The 23212-nt window shown below is 42.1% G+C and overlaps 2 protein-coding genes across 21 annotated transcripts; one reads left to right on the forward strand and one right to left on the reverse strand.

The window, feature by feature from the left end:
* Positions 1-1145: 1145 nt before the first annotated feature.
* On the reverse strand, positions 1146-5577 carry OARD1 (O-acyl-ADP-ribose deacylase 1). 7 transcript variants are annotated; one of them, XM_074893418.1, is made up of 6 exons: positions 5447-5577; positions 4248-4315; positions 3605-3749; positions 3394-3452; positions 2906-3018; positions 1146-2580 (listed from the first exon to the last, which is right to left on the reverse strand). In XM_074893418.1, the coding sequence occupies exons 2-6, from the start codon at positions 4281-4283 to the stop codon at positions 2478-2480; spliced, it is 456 nt and encodes a 151-aa protein (XP_074749519.1). In that variant the 5' UTR covers positions 4284-4315; positions 5447-5577; the 3' UTR covers positions 1146-2477. The 7 variants fall into 7 exon arrangements, with proteins under 7 accessions (XP_074749519.1, XP_074749520.1, XP_074749514.1 ...); XM_074893419.1 differs by lacking the exon at positions 5447-5577 and adding an exon at positions 4810-4858; XM_074893413.1 differs by lacking the exon at positions 5447-5577 and adding an exon at positions 4609-4774.
* NFYA (nuclear transcription factor Y subunit alpha) lies at positions 5054-21297 on the forward strand. Of its 14 annotated transcripts, XR_012632109.1 has the most exons (11): positions 5054-5204; positions 8352-8473; positions 10155-10241; positions 12524-12670; positions 13962-14093; positions 14751-14856; positions 15318-15484; positions 16296-16469; positions 16830-16931; positions 17715-17847; positions 18074-21297. XR_012632109.1 is itself a non-coding variant. In XM_074893398.1 (10 exons), exons 2-10 carry the CDS (start codon positions 8399-8401, stop codon positions 17766-17768), a joined length of 1044 nt encoding a protein of 347 aa, XP_074749499.1. In that variant the 5' UTR covers positions 5054-5204; positions 8352-8398; the 3' UTR covers positions 17769-21297. The 14 variants fall into 14 exon arrangements, 13 of the variants coding, with proteins under 13 accessions (XP_074749499.1, XP_074749503.1, XP_074749500.1 ...); XM_074893398.1 differs by having other exon boundaries at positions 17715-21297; XM_074893402.1 differs by having other exon boundaries at positions 15336-15484; positions 17715-21297.
* The last annotated feature ends 1915 nt before the right edge of the window (positions 21298-23212 follow it).

Consider the following 23212-nt stretch of genomic DNA (forward strand, 5'->3'; position numbering starts at 1 on the left):
CTGGGACACTCCTGCTTTCCAAAGCTTTGATTCCAGCAGGATGGAGTACCAACTTCTGGAAGACTAGGCCCCGATGGGACTACAGATACATATACAACACAGATCTTTGGTGTTTGGGATTTTTTTTTGGTTTCTTTTGTTCCTCCCTGCACCCCTATCCCAAACAAACCCATGCTGGCTCTGCTGATAGGAAAAAAAGAAGGCAACTTTATGATTAAAGTCTGTAATTAAATGGACTGCAGTGGACCTACAGGAAAAGACTGCAGGCCTCACATACTAGGACTACTTAACAAGAACTTAGAACAAAGCTGCCAATTAGATAAATGCATTTAGAAAGTACATACTTCATAAATGTTGAAGAGAAAGTGATTTAAGGTGAAAAAAAGGTTTTCTTCCTCTGTCCTCAATAATCAAGAGCTGTGATTTAAATTAAGGCTAACTGGTCTAAGTTATGATGGAGTCCTAGGAACTTGATTTCAAATACATCAAATACCTTTTCCCCTTGTTCAGTGATGTTTGTGACATAAAACTGGGAAAAAACAAAGTGAAATAAAATTGGAAGTCACTGCAAAAACCTATAGTACTGTTTATTCCTCCTTCTCTATTTGCAAGAGGTCCTAAATTTAATCTGACAAGTGAGACATCCTGGGACAGCCATGTATGAAATATCTCGTAGCTGAAGTGCAGCATGAGAAAGGAGAATTACTGTATGCCAAAAAAATTTCAAGAGTACATACAAGTGTGGGAGACAGAGAGGAAATATGGGCATATCACTTTCTATATAAAACAAGGCACAAACCAAACAAGGGTCACAGGGACACTCATCAGCTAAGAAACGGAGTCAGACAGGGTTCATTCTTCCAATCAGTCCCTCACGTTGGTTTCTCCTGCACTGTCACAAGCTGAATGGTGTTAGACACACACATAAAACTGCTGACCGCACCCATCTCTTACCTCAGTCAACTGCACTAAATCCTGGCATAAATTTTCAAGGCAGAAAAAACAACAAGCAGCAATTAAGAAAACCTTTGTGGAGCCACTCTGGATTTCATCTCTTTACCACTAGATTTAAAAAACAAACATAAATAAAGACTAAATCAATGAACAGTCCTGATGTCCACTCTTGCCCAGCTCAATACTCCAAGTTCCTGTATGTCTTACTCAGTTTATTTTTTTTTCCCAGTTGTGTATTTAGCTACAGCAATTATCCACCAAAAACAAGTTTACAAAGGATGGTCAACAAACAGGGAGAGTAATAATATGAAGCTCTTGAAGACACAAACAGGATCAGCAAAGAAACCACACAATACAGATCAACCCATAATGCTAAGAACAGAAAACGCTCCACCCTTTCAATTCATAGTGAAAAACCAATTAGAAACCCTATGTTACGCTGCAAACTTCTCAACTGTTATGTCCCATCTTTTAAGTTTATTTAACACACCTGGCATCTTTTTGGGCATTCACTATGAGAGAAGTCAAAAAGATTTGTTATTATGGGAGGGTGGGAAAAACCAAACATAAAGGAGATGCAGACTGTGTGATAGTTCTTCAGCACTGGAATTAAACTTCCACAAATCAAGTGTTTACCAATGATCTGATGAACTGTGTTACCAATTTGCTTTTGCTATTGGTGACAAACACCAACCTACATGTAAAAGCTAAACTACAAATGCAGTAGAAAAAGAACCTTAAACTCCGTACTATGACTTTTTACAGCACAAGTCATTCATGTGTGGATTCTCAGAAAACAGAGTTCTGCAAACTACATCAATTATACAGTATAAAATGCACCCACATGGTGTCTTTACACATCTCCAGCGTTCCCCCTCGACACCCAGCTGTCCTCTAGAATACAGCCACAACACAGACATAGGTGTTTTTCAAAAGGACCATGCTCTCACCTGACAGCATAGTACTGAACAGCTATTTATTTAATGTTGACAGCATGATTCCTAGCGAGTACAATCTCATAACAAAAAATTGTATTTGTGGCCAGAAGGTAGAAATTAAATTTTTAATCCTGTAACAGAGTAAACTGTATGCCAGATATGAACATTGCAGAACTTTTTTTTCTCAAGTTACTGGGCTCCACAGCTCATCATTATCAACCGTAAGTACAAACCAACAAATCCCTAAGCAACAGACAGCTCCAGTTACACTCTGCAGAGGAACTGTCAGCTTTCTGTAGAAGCTCTAGCGCAGGCAGGTGCTCCGTGGAGGACCAGTGACATCTGGTGGTGTGCTGGGACAGACTGGGATCTCCCCGAGGGTTACAACTCCTGCCTTCTTCACAGGCTCTCTGAACACTATATCCCAAATTAGCCGCACTGGAGTTTTTTTGTTGTTGTTGCCAACACAAGAGTGAGCTATGCTCAGACAAAGAATGTGCTCGGCATGCAGTTTCCCCCCTCATCAGTTAACAGTTTTCTACTCCTGAAAGCAAGGGAAATGGGGCTCTCTTTAAACTCTTTTGCTCACAGAGTGTAAACTGTGATCTTTATATCTGTGTCTTCAAACACTTCCCCAAGTATTGCTGAAACTTTATTCCAATCCAGGCGGTCAAGTCCACATCCAATCCTGGAAAATGAGACATCAAAACAGCTGTAATGGCCTCTTTTGAAGCATGCTATGAACAACTAGCCCAGCTACAGTTTTATGTGGCACTAACTCAGCTCACCATAAATCAACATAATGCAGTTAAAATAGGGAAACAACCAAGCCTGTATGTTTTGCTATCATTTAGACGCACTGGGAAATGCAAATTCATTTGCACAATCGAACAGAAGAGTTGAATAAAAGAGAAGTGGATACTTGAACTCTTATTTCACAGCAGGGGATCATCTCTCAAACATCCTTCTACGCAAGAAACACTGAAGCATATACATTGCAGTAATTTTCTTACCTAGGCATAGAAATGTCAGTAACTCCATTGTTTAGACAGTGAGTCTTCATGGCTTCCAAACTCTTTCGCATGTTCTCGTATGTTGGTTTGTGAGAAACTTTCTTCTTCGTAATCTAAGCATAAATGTAAAAGGTCAGTTGTGCCTTTGGCATGATCACTGCAAACTATTCTTTATAAAAAACACATTCCACTATACTCTGAAACTCCACATCCAGACTTCCTACTGTGAAGAGAAAGAAACTTGGAAAAAGCACTATATTTCACAGCTTAAAATAGTGTAATTTAGCAGCTAATTCTGTCCATTAAAAGTTTAAATATTCATATACAAGACAGCTTTGCTTCTCCTCAACTAGCAATATTTGAGTAATACATCACACACCTGTTATTTAGGAGAACATACTCAAATAACCCCACGACTTAAAGCCCTCATCATCATATCTAATATAATTTAGTTACGGGGAAGCGCCCAAGTAATGTTCTGCTCTTACCAGGTAGTAAATGTATCGGTCCTCTCTTTGGAGGACTGCAACCTCCCCAGTCTTCTTTTCTAAAGTGAAGAAGTTAAGAAGGTATTTTTAAAACAGTTATATTCCACTGGATAATTCCCCCAGCACCCCAAGTAGCTTGGAATACCCTTACTGCTGGAAATCAAGGTTTTCCCTTCAGCTCCTGCATGTCCACCCCACGTGTATCACTCACGTTGATCCAACAGCTCTTGCACGCCTCCAAACTTTTTCTTAAAAAGAACAGCTATGCCTGCACCCATGCGACAGTCCTCGCTGATGCAATGAGCCAATGAGTCCGTCTGGGGGCATGAGAAAAGGTCTCCCTTAACACACTTGATCTGGAAAACACCACAAACAGAAGGGTAAATAAGTCAAGAGTGCAGACTCAGGTAACAGAACACTCAGATAACAGAGAATCTGGCACATCTGTACAGTAAAGAGTGTAAGGTATTGAGTTTAAGATGCAGTTCAAGCCCAATATACAGATAACTATCTTCTCTACAAGAGTATCATGTGCCATCTCAGCAGTTAATTTTACAAAATCAGTGCTTGAAAAGGAAAATGATGTAATAAACACTACAGCTGGATTAGTGCACACCTGTCAGTCCTGAATATGCCAACATTTAATTAAGCAGGTAAACTCTGTGCTGTCTACAATACCTGTATCACTGACATATGCATAAAAACCACAAGAAAATTAGCATTATCAGCAACTTTGCTCCAAAAAGCTACATGGTACAGCTAGCTGCCACGTTATTAGGTCTCTAGTAACAGGAAGGCCTCTGTAAAGAGACACGCATCACAGCAGTTGCCCACATAACCCATTTTCTACGCACTCTCTCCTCCTGATCCTTGGAGAAGTGGGTGGCCATGGTAACGTGAGCTATGGTGAAAACTCCTGCAGCTGAAAAGATGAGAGAAAAACAGTTATTAGGAACTCCAAACTATGCAATAAGCTGGTGTGCCAGAAGATGCAAGGGTAAGCCTGCTTTACCTAAGGGACAACTGGGACAATCAATACACCCCTTGAAAACAGCAGAGGAGGCCAGTACCCCGGTTAGTGCGGTGCAAGCTTTCCCATTGCAGCCCCACAGCCCACGAGGTCCAAGGAGGCCCCTGTCCAAGGTTCACCACACAACTAGCACCCACGGGCCAAGCCCCCCCTGCCCCTTCAGGAAACCCTTCAGCAGGCCACACCCGCGGGCACGGCGTGGAGAACGATCCGCCGGGCCGAGGCTTGCGCCGCGAAGCCCCTCCCCAGCGCTCCCCACATCAATCAACCCCAGCCTGCTCCTGCTTCCCCCGCGGCGGCCTGATCGTCACGGCAAAATGGCCGCCGTCACTCGCTCGCTCGCCTCTCTAGGCAGGCAGGAGGACCGCGCTCTCTATGATACTCGCCGAGAACATTCCGACACCGCCCTCCCGCCGGCCCGGCGCATGCGCCAGACGCCCGGAGGCGGAGCCTCGAGGAGGCGGGGGAAGGGGGTGGAGCCGAGGATGGCGCATGCGCATTGCTGGCGGCGGCGGCCCCGGGCGGCGCGCGCAAGGCCTGAGGCGCAGGCGCAGGAGCCGCGGGGGGGCGGGGCCCGGCGCTGAGGGCCGCGACGCGCGGGGCGGGGCCATCGGGGCGGGCGCCGCCGTGCGCCTGCGCCGCCCGTGCCCGCCCCCTCCCTCGCCTTTGTTCGGGGTTGGGCGCCATTTTGCGCGGCGGCTGAGTGGAGGCGCTGATTGGGTTTCGGGGGCCGGTAGCGGAGCCAATCAGCGCGGGACCCGAACCGGGGGAGCGAGGCACGGTGAGTGCGAGCAGCCAATATGGAGCCCCCGAGCGCCGGCCCCAGCGCCGGGATTGGCGGGGCCGAGTGACCAGTCAGGAGGCCGCTCGCAGGGCCGGGGCCGGCCGGCCGGGCGCTGGGGGAGGCGAGGGGACGGGGCCCCGCTCCTCCGGGGGTGGCGGGGGGGAGCACCGGGAGGAGAGGGGTTAGGGCCGCCGGGCCCCGGGAGGAGAGGGCCTGGGATGGGGGCGGGCGGAGCGTACCGGGAGGTGCGGGCGCGGGGCCGAGGGTGGCAACGGTGGAGGAGAAGGCGCGGCCGCGTCCTGGGCAGCTGAGGGGAGGTGCGCGGCGGGCCCGGCCTCCCGTGGCGGGGACAGGCCTTGCCCGTGCAGGGCCGCTGGGACGGGAGCCGGCAGGGCCCCGCCCTCGACCGGCCGGGCGGGGGGAGCGGAGCGGGCGAGCCTCCCTCGCCGGCCCTGCTGACAGATGGGCCGCGGGCAGCCCGGGCTGCCCCTCCTCCTCCTCCTCCCCCCGCACCCCCCCGCCCTTCCTCCTCCTCCTCTCCGCCTTGCCCGGGGGAGGTGGGGGGAAGCCGCCGAGTGTGCGCCAAGGGCAGGTCGCTGCCCCCCTTCCTCTTTGCCGGGGCTGCCAGCGTGCCGGTGAAGCGGGTGTGGACGCTCCCCCTCCCGCCTCCCCTAAACGCCAAATGTCGCCAGCCATGTGCTTCTCTGTGAGGCCAAGCAGCCCTTTTTGGGGAGCGAGGGGCCCCGGTGCTACCGTGCCTTCTCCTCCGTGAGCTGCAGGACGCTGCCTCGCCCGCCTGAGCACGGCAGGTCTGAGGCTTTCTGCAATAAAATAAAAACGTCCCCTGGATGAACTCCCTGACTTGCAGGTTTCGTAAGAAGGTCAGAAACAAAATCTGGGTACCACACGTTTTATTCTGCCGGACAGGGGGGAGATAAGACTGTGTCCAGGTTGTGTTGTTTAATTAAATCCTGTCTTTGGCTTTGTGTGGGTGTCTGTCCTCCACTGGTGTCCTTGGAGGACAATGATCATGTGCACAGACTGACAGGGTCTGCCCTAGAAACTTCTGCTAATTTAGTAATGTTTCAGGGTGCAGCACGTTTTAAAATGATGCTTTCAAGCTAGCTCAAGTCCTAGCACAGTTTATCGTGCTAGTTTGCTCTTAGCGTAGCTTATTTGCTGAGGCAACTGTTGTTGATGTAGCTTCTACGGCCTCGTGTATATATATGTATATATATATCAATATATGCTGATAGAACTAGAACACAGTCATTCTCAGTGCAGGCAAGGGCCTGGTGAGGAGGAGCTGGCTGGTGAGATCAGCTGTGGGAGGAGCACGCCATTGAAGTAGATCACTGATCTTTAAAATTTAACTTCGATACAGTAAAGCCAGTGCTCTGTGTTTTAATGAAGGCAATGAAACAATCCCTTGGAGGACTATGATCAAGCACATGTAAAATCTTCTGTTTGTAACTCTGGCTAGCCACAGCTGGTGCAGAGAGTCAGGATTACAATGCCGCTAATATTTTAAGTAAACAAGACAGAAGCTTGATACCAGAGTCTGTGAAGAAGCATTTCCAAGGAGAAGTATGCCTGTGCTTGATTGCTGGTTGTGGCACTAAGGAAGCCAGAGAACTTTTTGCAGATACGGTTCACTGGCATCCTGTGCTTGCTATTGAAATACTTCCCTGAAGAATGAAATGTGGGAACTGTTTTCTGACAGGCCCACAGGCATTTAGGGCAGAAATTAAGTATGCAGTGTAAAATTGAAATAAGAACCTTAGTAGACAGTATCATCTTCAGAAAGGTTATTTATCTTTTATTCTGGCAAGCTGTGAAAAACTGCTACTAAATGGGCCAAGGATAGAGTTAAAATTGCATTAAAATGTAGTGCCTTTCAGTGCTGTGACACGTTATCTTTGTGATTTCTAGGATTAGTGTCATTACATCCTTATTCTGAACAAAAGATCTGATAGGGACTCAGAAGGTTCTTACATTATTATGGCTGAGTATTATGCCCACTATAATGAACGTGCTTCTGGTCTGTCACATACATACTGGTTAATTATTGATTTTTGTAGGTAAGCGACATTTGGTGTTAACCAAAGCAAGAAAACAACAAAATGTAAAATCATTGTGTGTTTTCTTAGGCCATGGTGACGAGTAAGTTGATGAAAAAATGAAGTATTAAGATAAATGCAAGACATTGAAGTGCAAAGGATGTTTTAAAGAGCAGGAAGTGCAAAGGGTGTCATTACAGTAGTAACCACAGCAACTGCTACAGTTAAAGTTGTGAATAAATTTTGTGTGCATTTCTGTGAAAACTGGAGGAGCCTGGGTTTCTGTTGCCTTAGACTTCGAAGATTAAAGTTATAGGCTGCTTTTTCACTATGTAGCAGGTACTTGTTCAGTCATAGCATAAATCAAATACCTCATTAAAAGTAATAGTAAGAATTCTTCCCTTGTTGATCAACTGAGAAGAGAAGTGAGGGAGAAGGAGGCAATGGAACCAAGTATTTTATTTCAACAGTATGTTCTTCATATGTGTAGGCAAGGGTCCAAGAAATGAGAGGCAGTAAAAGGATGGAAGCAGCGAGAAGTCTGCTGGCTCTTTTCAAAATGTAGGAAAGTAGGAAGAGAAGAAAGAGATATGAGGAGGGAGTGCTGCATAGTTGGGGAAGGAGAGACAGTTTCACTTAGCTTTGTTGAATTCTTGAAATGTAGTTTGGTTCTACACCTAAACTTTGTATTTTGTGAGGTTTTTTAGTGATAACTCCTCCACCAATATGCCATGTAGGCAGCTGTCTGTAGCCCAGAATACACAGACTCGAGGGGTGAAACATGAGGACAAATAGGTTCATAGCTACTATTTGATTCACTGAAGATAATGACAGAATTGAGGTTGAGGTACTTCTTGCTTCTCAGTCATGTTACGTGCTCTTGAAATTACAATTCTAGTTTTGTTACTCAATGAAAGTAAGGTGACATTATGAAAGAGGCAGGTCCTTGATTAAACAGCGGCTCTTACAGTGTGATTCTGACCTCAGTGTCAGCAGATGGTTTGCTTTCCAGGTATTGCAAAGTAATACTAATCTTCAAACCTTGGGACAATAATCACATGCTTTTTTAACTTGTTCTTGCCAGATACACAGACTGAGGTGTGCCTTTTACCCTGTTGGAACTGAAGCACTATGGAGCAGTACACAGCGAATAGTAACAGTTCCACGGAGCAGATCGTTGTGCAGGCTGGACAGATTCAGCAGCAGGTAGGGAAAGTGATAACGGGTGAGCTGGCCTTGCCAGTGCTGAGTTACAAATCTGTTTGTACTTCTCAGAGTTTCACAGAACCAGGAAGATACTTCATGATACTGTCTGGGTATATGTTTACCTGACCTTTGTCACCCAGTCAGTGATCTGACTTGCCTTGAAGTCAGAGTAAATATGTTTTTCTAAAATATTGATTATTAAATTAATAAAATTGCGGGTATACAGGTTACCAAATTTCAGTGTAGTAAGGAGTTTGCAAACTGGTAGTGACATGAAGAAAGTAATAAATCCTCTCTGAAAACAGGAAACAGAATGTTAATCCAAACAGTTGTCCACAAGGAACAATGTAGATTTCCCCCAAAATTGAAACAGGTTTTGTTCAAGCCCATAGAGGCCTTCTCTAGGCTTAAAAGAAGTATTTTTTGAGATCCGTTCTTTTAGAACTACAGGCGGATCAAAATGAACAGACAGTACAGGAATTGCAACAAAACATGTAGTTTTGGATTAATTAATCCATTCTAGAAGGAAATTTCTAGTTCGTATTATAATGTGCAGATGAGGAGGACTGGGGTTTTTTTTTAAGGGCTTACAGATTTTTGCTGTTGTTTTCACCCATTTGGATACAGTAATGCATTTTCAGATGAGTTGTGCTGCTGATGAGTTTTTGTTTCATCTTATGTTAGTTCTAGTTTGAGGCAAGAGGAGTTTCTTAGTTTGTCATGAAAGTGAATGAGCCACTGGATTATGTTTTCAGTGAGATACACTTTGCTTTGTCTTCATGCCATTTGAGTGTTTGATAGCGGGACCGTCTTCTTCCATTGAATTTAGTTGAAGTTGACTTTTTCAGTAAGAACAAGATTGTACTTGAGGTTAAAAATTATATATTAAGAATTATCAAAAATACCTGCTTCCAACAGGTAACCAAAAATTTATTTGGTTTTATTGACACTTTGTAGGTAAAAAGGAGGTAAAATCATAGCTTGGCTTGTGTAATTTTTAGTACATGCTCTTAAAGCCTGTGTTGTCTTTGACATGAAATATTTTTCTCAAATTTTTTTCAATAGGTTTGTTGTAGTACAGCTTTTAGTAGAGAGATGTCCTTCATCTCCCAAAACGCTAAGACAGTTAATGCAGATTATTTTGGGACTCTTACTAAAGAGTCTAAAGATAGAAAAGGCTTTTAGATTTAACCGCTCCTGCAACCTCTCAAGATTGTCCTTCAAGGTCAGTGGTGGGAAGACATTGATGCAGGGTGACATAGATGAAGCTTAGACTGTAGTCATCTGTGCTGCTCTTCTGTACAGAAAGCAATTTATGGCCTTTATTGTAACTAACAAGTCTGACAAAAATTTGGAACCCATTCACAGGAAGAAATCTGGTCTGTGAAACATTAAGCAGAAAGGTAGCAGTCTAAAACAACGAAGCTGAGATTTTAAATTCTGCAAAACAATCTCTCGTGTTTTTTGTAAGTGATTTTTGTTTGGGATATTGAAGCCTGTCAGTATCATATGCAGTTTTGTTGGTATTCCATTCTTAGGTTTGCTAAACGTATTCACATTCTTTATGTTCCAAGAGCAGCGTGTATGAATTTTAAATTCACCCTCTTCCAGCAAAGTGTCATTGTCTCTTGTCAGAGCTGTGCATTTCCATGTTTCAAGCTATTCCTGTTCCTATTCCCAGCAGCAGGGTGGTGTCACTGCTGTCCAGTTGCAGACTGAGGCCCAGGTGGCATCCGCCTCAGGCCAGCAAGTCCAGACCCTCCAGGTAGTGGTGATCTCTCTAATTGTGTTTATGAGCACTGCATGACTCTCACCATCGCCACATATCTAATGCTGTGTTTTTTCCAGGGTTTGAAATAGGAACAGGAGAATTTGTTAGCAGCAGTATCTGTGCTTTATGCTAGCTGTAGGGTTTTCCATGAAGAGCGTGGGATTATAGCTTTTCATTGGATCTCAGGTGCATGCCAGAAACCCTGATGCATTCATGAATTCCTGCTGCTGTAATTCTGAAAGTGAATAGTGGTTGAAATGGGACTTAAAAGGAAAAAACACCAAGATGAGGAAGTAACAGTCAAGAGATATAACCCAAAGATTTCCTGTAGTTCAAAGAGATTAGATTTCTGCTATCCACTGTCAGTAGTTCTGTGTCTTCACTACATGAAAGAAAGACAGAGAGGTGGTGGATGACCCATGAGCGAAACGTTTTCATCTGTGATTAAAAAGGGCACCTGGGGACAATATTGGCCTCAGTGGGACTGAGATCCGATTTCTTATTTATGTGTGAACAACACAGGGAGATCCAGCAGAAGTATGTATCCTAACAGTAAATACATCACAAATTGGAAAGAAATGCAAAGTTATTTCAAACCCTGATTTGTTTCAGTATGAAGTATTTTCTGTCTTGCAAACTTAATTTCGTTAGCTTACATAGGAAGCTTTTAAAGGGGTTGATAAGCCCCAGATGGCTGTAGCAGTTTAGTAGTGCATTTTCCACTCGGTGTTTTGGTTTTGTTTGGTTTTTAATTCTTCAGAGGAGAGTTCCAAGAGGCCAGAATGGTCTTGCCAGGTGTAAAGTTGAACACAGCATTTATGTTCAGAGTTAAAATATGAAAAGCTGGCTGACTGAATTGCTTGGGCACTGTTATGTGCCTCCCCCTCTTCTTTTATTTTTTTTATTTGGCTTGCTCTTAATACATTAACACGAATCTTGGAATGCATCATTTCTCTTTCTGCTTATTGGATATTGTACTGCTGACTGTGCTTCTCTGGCTGACACGAGCATGCTTATCTCTCTCTCTGTTGTAATTCAAAACAAGTACTACCAATTTTTGTTAGGGACTTGTATGCAGTAGTTACAAGGTTGAGGAACAGAACAATGTCACAAGGGTATTAGGTGACCTGTAAAGTCACAATATTCTATGTAGGGCATTGATCACTGTGGTTGTTTCCATGGATGTGTTAGCATATAATTCACTAAGGTATTTGAACTATGCAAAGTGAAGCTTTTTTTAGGTAGTTCAGTATGTGCTGAAAATCCGTACTGATGTTTTAGCCTGGTATTTTACAGTGGTTGAAGAGGGAGCGTTTGCTATTGCATATTCTTGAAATTTCCAAGTAGAAAACCCAAGAACTCGGTGATTTTTTTATCATGTTGTGTTGCTCTGGTTTCTAAACAACTCAGAGCATGGTAAAGAGGGATTACCTAGGTCATAAGACTCGTTTCACATTCAAACTGCGGAGGTGTGGTATTTTCAAAGGTACGTTTTGGGAGGCTTGGGGACATAGCAGTTGAGGGTGTTTAAACAGAGGGGTTTTCCCCTTGCTTTTCTTTTTATTGGCCTTTTTCCCAGTAACCAGAGACATACCCGGTCTCTGTATGTCTCTGACAGACAGTCCAGAGACTCTTACACCAAATTTATAAATCTGCTGTAAGCCTTGTTGGGCCAAGAAGTGGCTGCTGTTGATTTTCTTTCACTCTTCCTTACTGAACTGCATTTTCTGTTGTTACATTTATAATTTCACTTAGCCATGAAAAGGTTCTTGAAGAACATCACATGCTATATATCAGTTAGGAAGTGGAAGTGTAAGCATGTAGTTGGAGAGAGTTGAAGCTACCTCAGAATCTCTGTCAGAATAGCTTATTTAGAGCTTTCTCGTTAGGAACCCCAATTAAAGATTAGTAATAGTGATGTGGATAATGAAGTTTCTTTTATTACACTTTGCTCCTGGCCTGTGCATGAAGGAAGTTATGTGTCTGGAAAACTTAGCCATGCTTTTCATGCTTTATTGCAAGTAGACTTGGAAGTTTTGCTTAGACTGCAACAGAAAAGAATAATTTATTAAACCCAGTAGCACATCATGGAAAAAGTTTTAGAAACTAAAAATATTTGATGCTGATTATGAACCCAGGTTAGTGACTGTTGCTCAGTTTCCCTGGTCACTGCATTAAAATAGGTAAGCATTTAGCCTCATGTGGTAGCCACTTCAGTTTCTGGCTTCATGTCACCAGACTTTTTCATTGTTCTGTTTGTTTTTTCTCCTCTTTCCTAGGTCCAGGGTCAACCACTGATGGTGCAAGTAAGCGGAGGTCAGCTGATCACATCAACTGGCCAGCCGATCATGGTGCAGGCTGTGCCCGGGGGTCAGGGCCAGACAATTATGCAGGTCCCGGTTTCTGGAACACAGGGACTGCAGCAGGTGAGAACCCTAATTTAATTAAGATAAATTGAAAAGAATGAACTGTGATGTTCTCACCTTGTCAGATAGTACGTTTGCCTCAGCACTCTTAAAATAAACGGGGCAAAGACGGTTGTTCTCCAGCTATGGATCTGGCAGTGAGCTGCGTGTTAAGAATGCAGTGAAAGTTCTTTGTGTATTTGATTTTTGTATTTTATGGGAATGTGCAAACCTTTTAAATGAAGTCCATTAAAATACAGCTGGAGTTGGTTTGTGGTTTTTTTAGTTGAGTTTGGGTTTTTTTAATTCTTATTTTAACTGGCCCTTGCAGTATAGTTGGTGTTCTGGTGCCTACTCAAATTTATGGCTCAGAAAGAGGATTTTTAAAAAATTATTATTTATTTAAGAAAGCTTCTTGAAAATAACTCTTGTGCTGAGATCATCTAATATAAGATGGCTGAAGGTGAAATTTAAACATTTCCGTTGCACCGAAGGTAATACTGTAGAAGGATTAGAAGCAATTATTTTGAAATATTTGTCTAAAAGACAGTTTTTAAATTTGAACAGGTGCTCAAAGTGTGTTTCTCAAAAGCAAAAGGAAGAGCTGTAACAGTGGCATAATGAAAGTGCTCTAGTGATTTGAGAATGGGATTTAGGAATCAAGTTCAGCACAGTCCAGGAAGGCACATGGTATCTTGGTGTTGCAAGAGGTTTATTTAGTGTTTATTTAAAATTTGTTGAAAGACATTATATTTTTGTGTTAGGTTCTTTACAGTCTGGTTGTTGGAGGAAAAATCCTTAACTGGGTTTTTAAGCACAAGCTTTGAACCATATTCTAGTTCCTCTTTTTTAATCTAAGAAATGTTCCACATTGGTGGAAAAACTTCTCTGCAAAGCTGAAGACAACTTTTATATATATCCAGGAGTACTTCTGTATGCTGGATTATTAACACTCTACAGATATCTTAAATCTTAGCTCTCTTATTTTTTCTTTCACCTGAGTATTATTATTCCTAGTTCCATGTGAATGATTTATTTCTTTTGACCATTTTATTGTGTAAGCAGTGGAGAACTGCTAGGGCATAATGACACTAGGATGTTATGTTTCCTCTATTCTGTATGGTTGTGACTGCTGTGTCGCAGGGAGGAATAAATTAAAACTCTTCATTTTAAAATGAAAAAGAGAAGAATCAGTGCTTTCTTTTTCTTTGCAACAGTAAATCATCCTCAGAGATGATTTGGTAATGCTGAGGCCAAGGAGGGAGAAATAAGAGGCATAGTTAATGTTCCTTTCTGACTCTTTCTTCCACAGATTCAGTTGGTCCAGCCAGGTCAGATTCAGATTCAAGGTGGGCAGGCTGTGCAGGTACAGGGGCAGCAGGGCCAGACCCAGCAGATCATTATACAGCAGCCACAGACTGCAGTTACTGCTGGCCAGACACAGGTAACTGCACCAGCATGAAAGGGTTTTTTTGAGAGAAATAGGAAGAGAAACTTGACAAATGACTTAAGGTGTGGTTAAGTAAAAAAAAGGAAAAGGAAAAAAAAAAAAAGAGGAATTTTAAATACTGAGGAGAACTTTAGAATAAATTTCATATTTTTGTAGTGTTTTCATACATAACTCTCGGGCAGAATAAATAGATTGCATGTTTTTATTCATTGTGTTTCTGTATTTTATTGGTTCATGGTTGTTTTTGTCTATTTGTTGAAATTTCAAAACGTGACGTATTGCTAGTTTCATACTTGCGCCATTTTGTGAAGTAGTCTAGTCATACCTGGGTTTTCTGCAGATTCTTTTGTTTAGGACCAAAATTAAATTTCTGAGCAGAATAGTTCTTCTTTTAACATATTTACAGTGAGACAGGAAACCTAAAACTTGTTTCTTTCAATATTAAGTATTACACTGTTAGAAGTAGTATATGTGCTTTAGGTATTTTATCTACAGTTCAATTGGTTTGTGTTCCTTCCTATTTCTTGATGCTGGTAATAAAGCAGAAGAAATAGATGCCTGAGACACCTTAAGCACCATGTGTTAATTCAGGAATTGTAAAATTTGAAAAATAAGCCATTTGTAAAGTTACTGTGTTCTTGTTTTGTTTAGACCCAGCAACAAATAGCAGTTCAAGGACAACAGGTAGCACAAGCAGCTGAAGGCCAGACCATAGTCTATCAGCCAGTTAATGCTGATGGAACCATTCTCCAACAAGGTATGAGCTTTGGTGTGAAAAAGTCAGAACTTCTCGGTATCTCTTTGATAGGTGTTTAGTGCCATGAGTGCTGTGATACGAGTTGTTGGCATAGTGAATGGAAGATGGGAAGTTTACGTTATACAGGAATTCAGTCTGCAGTTCTTTCCCCAAAAAGATAAAAAATGGCACTTTCCTTTGGCAAGGGCTATTAGAATAGAAATGCTTAAGTTTGCTTTTACACCTTAGAGTACATGATCGCTTATCTGACACTGGGATTACTATGCAGATACAAATGCAAAAAATAGGAAGTGTGAGAGCCAGGTGATGGAACGTAGTTAACTTGCAATGCTTTTCTGACTCTTTCTGCATGTTATGGAAGGATGAATGAGTAAAAAACAGAAGTGGGACTAATGGTGTTCCCTTCTTTTTGTGTGCGTGTTTTTTGGTTTGTTTTTTTTTTGTGTTTTATTTTCTTAAAGTTACAGTCCCTGTTACAGGCATGATCACCATTCCAGCAGCCAGTTTGGCTGGAGCTCAAATTGTCCAAACGGGAGCCAACACCAATACAACCAGTAGTGGACAAGGGACTGTCACAGTGACGTTGCCAGTTGCTGGAAATGTTGTCAATTCAGGTGGGATGGTTATGGTATGTATTTAACTTTCCATTGATATTTTTAAAGATTGAGGTTTAAGATGTGTGTACACAAACTGTTGTCTGAGATTCGTGTCACCTTAATAAGGTCAGTCTTCTCAGTAGCTACCATTAGTTTAAAGTTTAAACAATACAAGTTTTCAGTTTGAATGGACTGTGTCCTATTATGATCTCTGTATTCTGTATTTTCTTCTTCCCACAGCAGGTTATTGACTTCAGAAATCTAGAAACTGAAATTCAAAATAAAGCTGTTAACTGATAGGCAGAGGTGTAAAAAGATTGAATCGACTATTGCTTTTCCTGGGGATCCCTCAGTATTTGTTTCTCTGGTTCATAAGAGAGCTTTTTCTGCTAATTCTTACTTCGTTGTAGTATGCCATTTAACTTGAATTTTATTGTTCATCCCCACTAGATGTCAGCAGCTCTACAAGTAATACTTGCTTAAGAAATGCTCTGAAATTATCATATAAATTAAATAAGTGACGCCCATTGCTTCCCTTTCTTTTTGGTTATGTCCTGTATGCTTAAGCGTACAAGAAGCAGTAACATGGTCATAAAATTGTATATTGCATTGAAATTTTACCATTATCAGAAAAAAAAAATCAAGCACAACTGATAAGTAATTGATTTCATTAAATTTGTTCTGCAGTTTGAGAACAACTTTATTACTCCTTTTTAATTTAAGTAGGTGCATTATCTGAGCAAAACCAAACGCTTTCCGTTTTAACTTTTTCTTTTTACATTACTTTTTTGCATTCACTTTGTGTTCTGAGCTACAAGTACAAAAAACATATTCTCTGTGCAGATGGTACCTGGAGCCGGATCAGTACCGGCTATCCAGAGAATACCTTTGCCTGGAGCAGAGATGCTGGAAGAAGAGCCCCTCTATGTAAATGCCAAGCAGTATCACCGGATCCTTAAGAGGAGGCAGGCACGCGCGAAGCTTGAAGCGGAGGGAAAAATTCCCAAAGAAAGAAGGGTGAGAATACAACTCAGATCTAATACAGGGTTGCTCTAGGAGAAAGGCACAGAAAACCACCTGTGCTGGAAAATGAGGACTAGAATCTTAGTGTTCAATTTTTTTTTTCTTTTTTTCCATTCATAAGCTACATCAGAGTAATTTGAGTCCCTTGGTGGCAGTTCTGATTCCTTTGCATGCTTTTAATTGTTGAATGTGTATGTAGCTGTATTGCAAATGGGTGTTTACTGCAAATACTTCAGGAAGGGGGAAGGATAAGGACTGGGTAGGCTTTTCTAGCAGTCAGGAATTTCCCTCACTGAAAGTACTGAACTAGAAATAGTAGGTTGGGGTCTCATTACATCCTTCATATTGTTGCAGAAATACTTGCATGAATCTCGGCATCGTCATGCCATGGCCAGGAAGCGGGGAGAAGGTGGACGTTTCTTCTCACCAAAGGAAAAAGACAGCCCTCATATGCAGGTAAGGAGAATTTTGTCTGTTCTTTGGACAGCTGTCACTTTCAGTTCTGCAGAATACACTTTAGAGGTGTCTTTGTACTATTTTGTTTGTTCTTTTTTGGGCTAGGCTGCTGACCTTTGTCCCTCTCTGCCTTTGAATTTGTTTCGGGCGCTGTAAAGAAACCTTCTGTCTCACTTCTTGTAGACAGCAAGTGTCTTTGCCTTGAGTAATTAAATTATAGTAATATTGATAGAAATGTATTCACTTTGTTTTACAAACAGGGAATGCTTGTCCTAAGAACTACAGTCTTTGCAGCCTTTCTGGTTGCATACCAGAAGTATTTTTTTTAGGACGTGAATTAAAGGTAGAGGCATCTGGTGGAAAATTTTAAAATGTGAATATCTGATTCTTAGCTGCATATTGATTTATAGAAAAAGTGCAAGACAGGTTTTCAAAGGAAGGGACACAATAGAGTAGAATTAGCAAATTCTGTTGTTGATTTAGTGCTTTAAAGCTGTCCTGTGGCTTTAGCAAAAAAATATTTCTTACTCTGAAGTAGAATCCTTCACAAATACTAGAGTAGTACTAGGTCCTCCCTATTACCAGAAACAACACATTACTAGGAACTATTAAGATTTATACATCCCAATCTTTTACACTGACTGTAAAACCCAGGAAAAATACGACAGTTTAGAGATCAAGGGATGGGGCAGGAGTATCTCCTCTTGATAGTTGTGCATGATTCTCTCTGCTGTTACGGAAAAATGTTGAAGTTACAACATGGTGTGTATTTTGTATCTGTAGGATCCAACTCAGGCCAATGAAGAAGCAATGACACAGATGATCAGAGTCTCCTAACCACTGCTTAAAGAAAACAAATAACTGAATAGAATTCCCGTCCCTTCTGCAAGTCTGTCCTACCTTTCCAGTGTATCAAGTGAGTCTTTCAATGGGACAATCACCATATCACAGCCTACCCTTTTCTACAGAACAAGCACCACGTTTTCAGTATGTGGGCGAGATTTTAACTGCAGTTGACTCAACAAATAGACACTTAATGACTTTCTTGGTATACTCTTCTGATCCAGCACAGGGATTTCAGAGTCTGACTGCTCATGCTTTTTTTTTTTTTTTTTTTCCTTTTAAACATCTCTTGCATTAAGATTGGCCATGGGTGAGAGTGTGCCACTGACCCGGTGATCAGCAATAACTGGCGTGCTGAAGCAGGGCCGGCAAAGACTCTTGGAGTTACAGCTCTTCTGTACAGAGACATAATCCAGTTTATAGCAACCAGCACTGATGTGGCTACACCACAGTACTTTGTTTTCCCAGCAGAGACTTGTTATTTACATCCACTCCTTACACCTTTGGACTTCATTGTCAACTGAACTGTTCTCTGTTGTTGCATCTGCACTTCTGAAACTGGCAGAAACTGAGGGGGGGTTCTTTTATGTTCCACCTTGTAAAATATTTAAACACCAAGCTCTTCTCTGGGAAAAGTTCAGCCATCCAGTCACAATGATAGAAATATTTCAAGATTATTACAGGACTTGATATATTGTGTATCCGTTCCAAGAAGTAAGATGGGAGAGGGTGATGTGGGGATAAGGATTTAATTAGTAAAAGCAATCTCTGAGTGTTTTTTTGGTATGTTTTATTGCCAGTAGTTGTTGCCTTGGAAGAAAAGTGGATGCTAGTATAAAAAGGATTAAAACATTTCAGTGAGTCTCTTCAAAAGGATTTTTTTTTTTTTTTACATCTTTCTTCTGACCTGCCAGTCCAGTGCATGGTTCCTGCAAAAGACACAAAATCTGCAGTCTCAGAGTGATAGCACTTAACTGTCTTTGTGACAGTATTTCCTGATGTCTGTTCTAAATCAGTTCTACAATTCTCTCATTCTACACAGTGAGGGATTTTTTCATGACAGCAAAAGCACAGGGCAACTCAACTCAGCTCATCCTGATGTAACTGAAAGCAGATATTGATGAACCTTTCAGGCTTTTTATAGACTATCCTCTTTAAATAAGTAAAAAAGTGGCACTTAATGAAAGAGGAGTACTTACATTTTTTAAAAAGGATTTTTTCATGACCTATAGCTGGCTTCTGGCTGTGTATCTTGACAAAATACATCTTTATCTCTCATTCTGTAGCTCATTACAGATTTTAAGCTTGCTCCATTCTTACTAATTTGAAATTTGGCGATGGAACCTGTAGTTCATAAGCATTTTAACAGGTATTATTTGCATCTTTCCATGCCTGGTCTCCTCCCATCTTGAATGAGTTTTACAGAAGCTCTGTGTATGACCTGTGTGCTGTAGTCCCATCTCTTCTAATTTTTGTATTCTGTAGTTAAAACAAAACTGCATCACAGCAGTTAAGCATGGGATTGGAAATATTGCCAGGCATTGTCACTGAGGGAAGTGATTATGAACCTGAATAGGTAAAGTTGCAGAGGGTGAGGTGTTCCTGAGGAAAGCAGCCAAGGATGGGCGAGACTGGTTTAAATTCAGTGAACTCTGTTTTCAAGCGACAAAAAAAGTGAATACAACTTGAAAAATACAACCCATATTATTTCCCCCCTATGTTTTTTCCATTTACTAAAGCGTATGACTAAATGAAAAATGGAGGACAAATTAGCAAGTTGTAGAAGACTGGGAGAATACAAAAAGACAGAGCCTTGAAAATTCTATTTACTTTGGATAAAAGAGAAAAATAATAGACCTGAGAGTATGAGAAGATGGGAAGGAGTGCAAGAGGAGGGAGCAGAAATGTGGAGAAATGTTAGATTCTGTATTGACAGCAGGCAGCCTTGGAGGAAGAGTATGCCTGTCTAGATACTAAGGATGACAGTGTTTAGGTCAGCCATGTGTGGAGGTACATAGCCAGTGAAAGAACAAAGAAGAAATACAGATTTGCTATTTGTAGTTAGGCAGCTGGATTTTCTAAATGGAGTTCAGTTTATTTTTCTGAATTTTTAGTTCCATGTTCTTACCCTTACCACAGCTGATAGGGTGAACTGAAGCTGAGAAAGAAACTGTTCAACACAGTGACACCTGCAGCTATGGGAGGAGGTGGCCTAGTTCTTGATGTGCAAATAAATCTTTCTTTCGATTTTGTCTTAAATTATGTTAGTAATCTAACGCTCTACTCACAAATCTTACATTAGGATTTTTTTCTAGTTATTTAAAAGGCATTTGTTTACCTCCATTGCATTCATGGCATCTTTGGTGCCTTTGGTTGCTTCTGCCTTAAAATACTTGGCCAATTAGAGCATGGTGCTTTTTTTCTTCAGTTGGCGACTATGAAATCCTCACCATTTCAGGAAATATGTAGCTCTCTTTTAGTGAAGGAATAACAAAAAATTTGCTTCAGTTGAATTTGCAGCATTATTGTAAATATTTTTTTAGAGCATCCGTACATTTTGTCAGTGGAGTATTCATGTGCTGGAGAAATACTCTGTGCTGGAGTAAGACAGCCTCTCCATAACGTTTCCGCTCCTCAGCTGACAGCTAGTCTGTCCTGGACAGCCCCCTCTGAGAGTTGGGAGTTAGGGGGAAGCAAGATTCTTGCTCTGACATAGGTATTTTTTTTTTATGAGTAATTACTTCTTTTCTTAAAGAACTTGTAAGCTTCTTCAAAACAGCTAGAACTTTTTCCCAGTAAGCCCTTCATATATAGTTTCTCTGATCCGTTGTTGTAGAATGTGTATTAAGACCTATGGATTTGTGTTATATAGGAAGTCTTATTGTTAATATTTTAGTGATGTGAAAGCCTGAGTGCTACTGTCATATTTTTCATTTGCTTTGGGTTATGTGTATCACTTCTAAAAGTAGTGTTTGCTTGGTGAGATTGGAGTTATCGGTCAACACCATGTTACTAAAAAAAGTCTGTTTTCTTTTCCTGGGTAAATTTGTTAAATCAGAGACGTCATCAAGTTCAAACTTCTCTAGTAATTAAATGAGAATTCTTTGTGGATTGGCTACACTTGAGCAAAAATTCCACTTTAGGAGTGCGTAAGAGTGGATGAGGATAAAAGAAGAGGCTCGGGGAGAAATGTCGATTGACCTGGAGAGCACTGGAGTGGCAAACCGATCAAAAACCAGTTTTATATGAGTGTAAAGAATGGGATGTGGAAAATGGTCCTCAAGTGATGCTAAATGGCTTTAAGACCTTGCATGTTAAAGGGGGGTGGGGGGGAGAGAAAATCTTTTCTTTGTGAATGGGCGTGGGAGGGTACTGAGATTAAGGGTAAGGCAAAGTTTGTATATAGTTAAAAGTTTATAATTTTTTTTATATGATGCATTTTTTCAAGTGTATTTTGGTCTTTAATAGATGCAATTGTAAGTACTGTGTACACTATCCAGCTAATAAAAATTTATAAACCGAGAACAAACCTTGGCTCTGCTTTTTCAGACCTCTTCTGCTCTTGTCAGGGAAGCGACAGCAGTGACACAGAGCCGTGAGGGCAGGCAGTGGTTTTGGCACCGCTGAGAAACTCCAAGGCGGCTGGCGAGCTTTCCCACCTTCCATGAGGGCAGCTCGGCCTCCACCCTGGGGGATGGCTGCGTGCGCCTGCTGCTCTTCTGCACTGTGGGGACAGGCTCGGCCGTCTTGGTGTTCATCTTCCCCTCCATCCTCATGCTGCCATCTTGCTGCCTGAGGGGACCGCTCTGCCCGCCCCCAGGGCTGGGCTGCTGATGAGTGCTGGGTGCTGATTGGCTGAGGGGAGCTGGGGCTGTCCCACCCCTGCTGCTCATTGGATGGGTGTTGCTCTGGGCCACCTCTGATTGGCTAGTGAAGGGGGCTTCCATCTTCCTCCCAGGCTGAGGTAGTGCCTCAAGATGGCGGCTGTAGGGTGGTTTGTGTGCAGGGGCTGGGCTGTCTGAGAAGGGACAGCAGGAAGGATGGAAGAAGGCTTTCCTCAGCTCCGAGCCCAGGGAAGCTGCTGTGACCTGCTTGGAGTTGGGAAATGGCCTCACGGAGCTGGAGGGGGGAAGGAAATCTGCTTCGAGCTGGCCAGTGTTGCTTCTGTGTGTCCTTTGAGCGTGGGGAAAATGTTCGGTGAGTCTGGGCTGGGAGAAAAGAGGATGAACTGCAATTGTTTGAAAGAAAAAAATGCCATTCTAATAATGAAGAGAAGTACACCCAGTAGTCACATCATGTCCCATCCGTAGCTAGACAGCTCCTGGATGTCTGTTGGCGTAGCTGGCTCAGTGTGCCTTGGTGACATTCCAGTCTCTGCGTGCTTGCTGTAGGATTCATTGCATTGAATAATTATCCCTGAAAGGCCACGCAGAAGCCAGTGACTATACAGAAGCTGCCCTGGAGCATGGGGAGTGTCCTGTGGGTGCAGCGATGGAATCTGTACAGGGTTGCGTAAGTGTAAGAGATCCAACTTCATGTCACCCAAATGCTCTCCTTTCTAAGGCTCATGCCTTTATGTTCTTGATTACCTTCCAGGAAGGTGATTTCTTCTTGTCCCCAAATTCCCAAGTATCATGTCATTATCTTTTTTGGCCAACTATGACTGAATGGACACCCTTAGAAAGAGCTTATTTCTGTGTTTTGGCACAAAAGGAAGCTTTCCTCTTAAGAGGATTCGTGAGACTTTGAAAGGTTTAAGAGAGAGTCAGTTGCCATGTCTGCCTGCTAATCCCTCTCAGGCATACTGTTTCTTCCACAAGTGCTGCTCAGGATCGCTCAGCAGTGTTGTAACTTAAACATTCACTATGATAATGTAAATACTTTTATCAAGGCTGAGGTTCTGCACTGTTAGGTGATCTTTGTGTGGTATCAAGTAGTTGTATGTTACAGTATTGTTGAAACAGTCGTGTATATTTACCGTTTGAAAAGCTCTTTGGGTTAAAGGCAGCCATATAAAAAAGCAAAACGTTATGCTCTGCCTATTTTTTCTTCCTGTGTTCTTAGGATAGGCACTCTTTTAGAAGCGATGCACTGCACTTCACAGATGTTTGTAGCTATACATTATGTTCTGGAAAGAACAATAGTCACTACTGCAGTGCAGGGGGACTAGTTTTGCCCACACTGGTGCAAAAGCAGCTCTCTGCTAGCAGAGGTTGAAAGCACATATGAATGTCACTAGATGGCAACAAACAGAACAAAAAAGGCAAGTTTTACCCCAAACACTGTTGCGTTTCTTTCTCCTGCAGTGAATGCCTTAACAGGGCTTTCCAAGTGACCCAACTGCAGGTGACATCTTTCCACTAGCTGTTAAAACAGCTTGGAAATACTGGATGAGTTTGTAGTTAGCTGCACTGAAGTGGTCCCAGAGCTCCAATGGA

Source organism: Strix uralensis, chromosome 24, assembly GCF_047716275.1.
Source record: "Strix uralensis isolate ZFMK-TIS-50842 chromosome 24, bStrUra1, whole genome shotgun sequence".
NCBI classification, from domain to species: domain Eukaryota; kingdom Metazoa; phylum Chordata; class Aves; order Strigiformes; family Strigidae; genus Strix; species Strix uralensis.

Excerpts from the sequence above, each read along its gene's own strand:
- OARD1 (XM_074893413.1), bottom strand. The coding sequence starts at position 4,684 with ATGTGGGGAGCGCTGGGGAGGGGCTTCGCGGCGCAAGCCTCGGCCCGG. Across the intron at positions 3,019-3,393 it reads ACCGATACATTTACTACCTG|ATTACGAAGAAGAAAGTTTC; the intron begins GTAAGAGCAGAA and ends ATTTATGCTTAG. Across the intron at positions 2,581-2,905 it reads ACTGACATTTCTATGCCTAG|GATTGGATGTGGACTTGACC; the intron begins GTAAGAAAATTA and ends CTCATTTTCCAG.
- NFYA (XM_074893398.1), top strand. The coding sequence starts at position 8,399 with ATGGAGCAGTACACAGCGAATAGTAACAGTTCCACGGAGCAGATCGTT. Across the intron at positions 10,242-12,523 it reads AAGTCCAGACCCTCCAGGTA|GTCCAGGGTCAACCACTGAT; the intron begins GTGGTGATCTCT and ends CCTCTTTCCTAG. Across the intron at positions 14,857-15,317 it reads TGGAACCATTCTCCAACAAG|TTACAGTCCCTGTTACAGGC; the intron begins GTATGAGCTTTG and ends ATTTTCTTAAAG.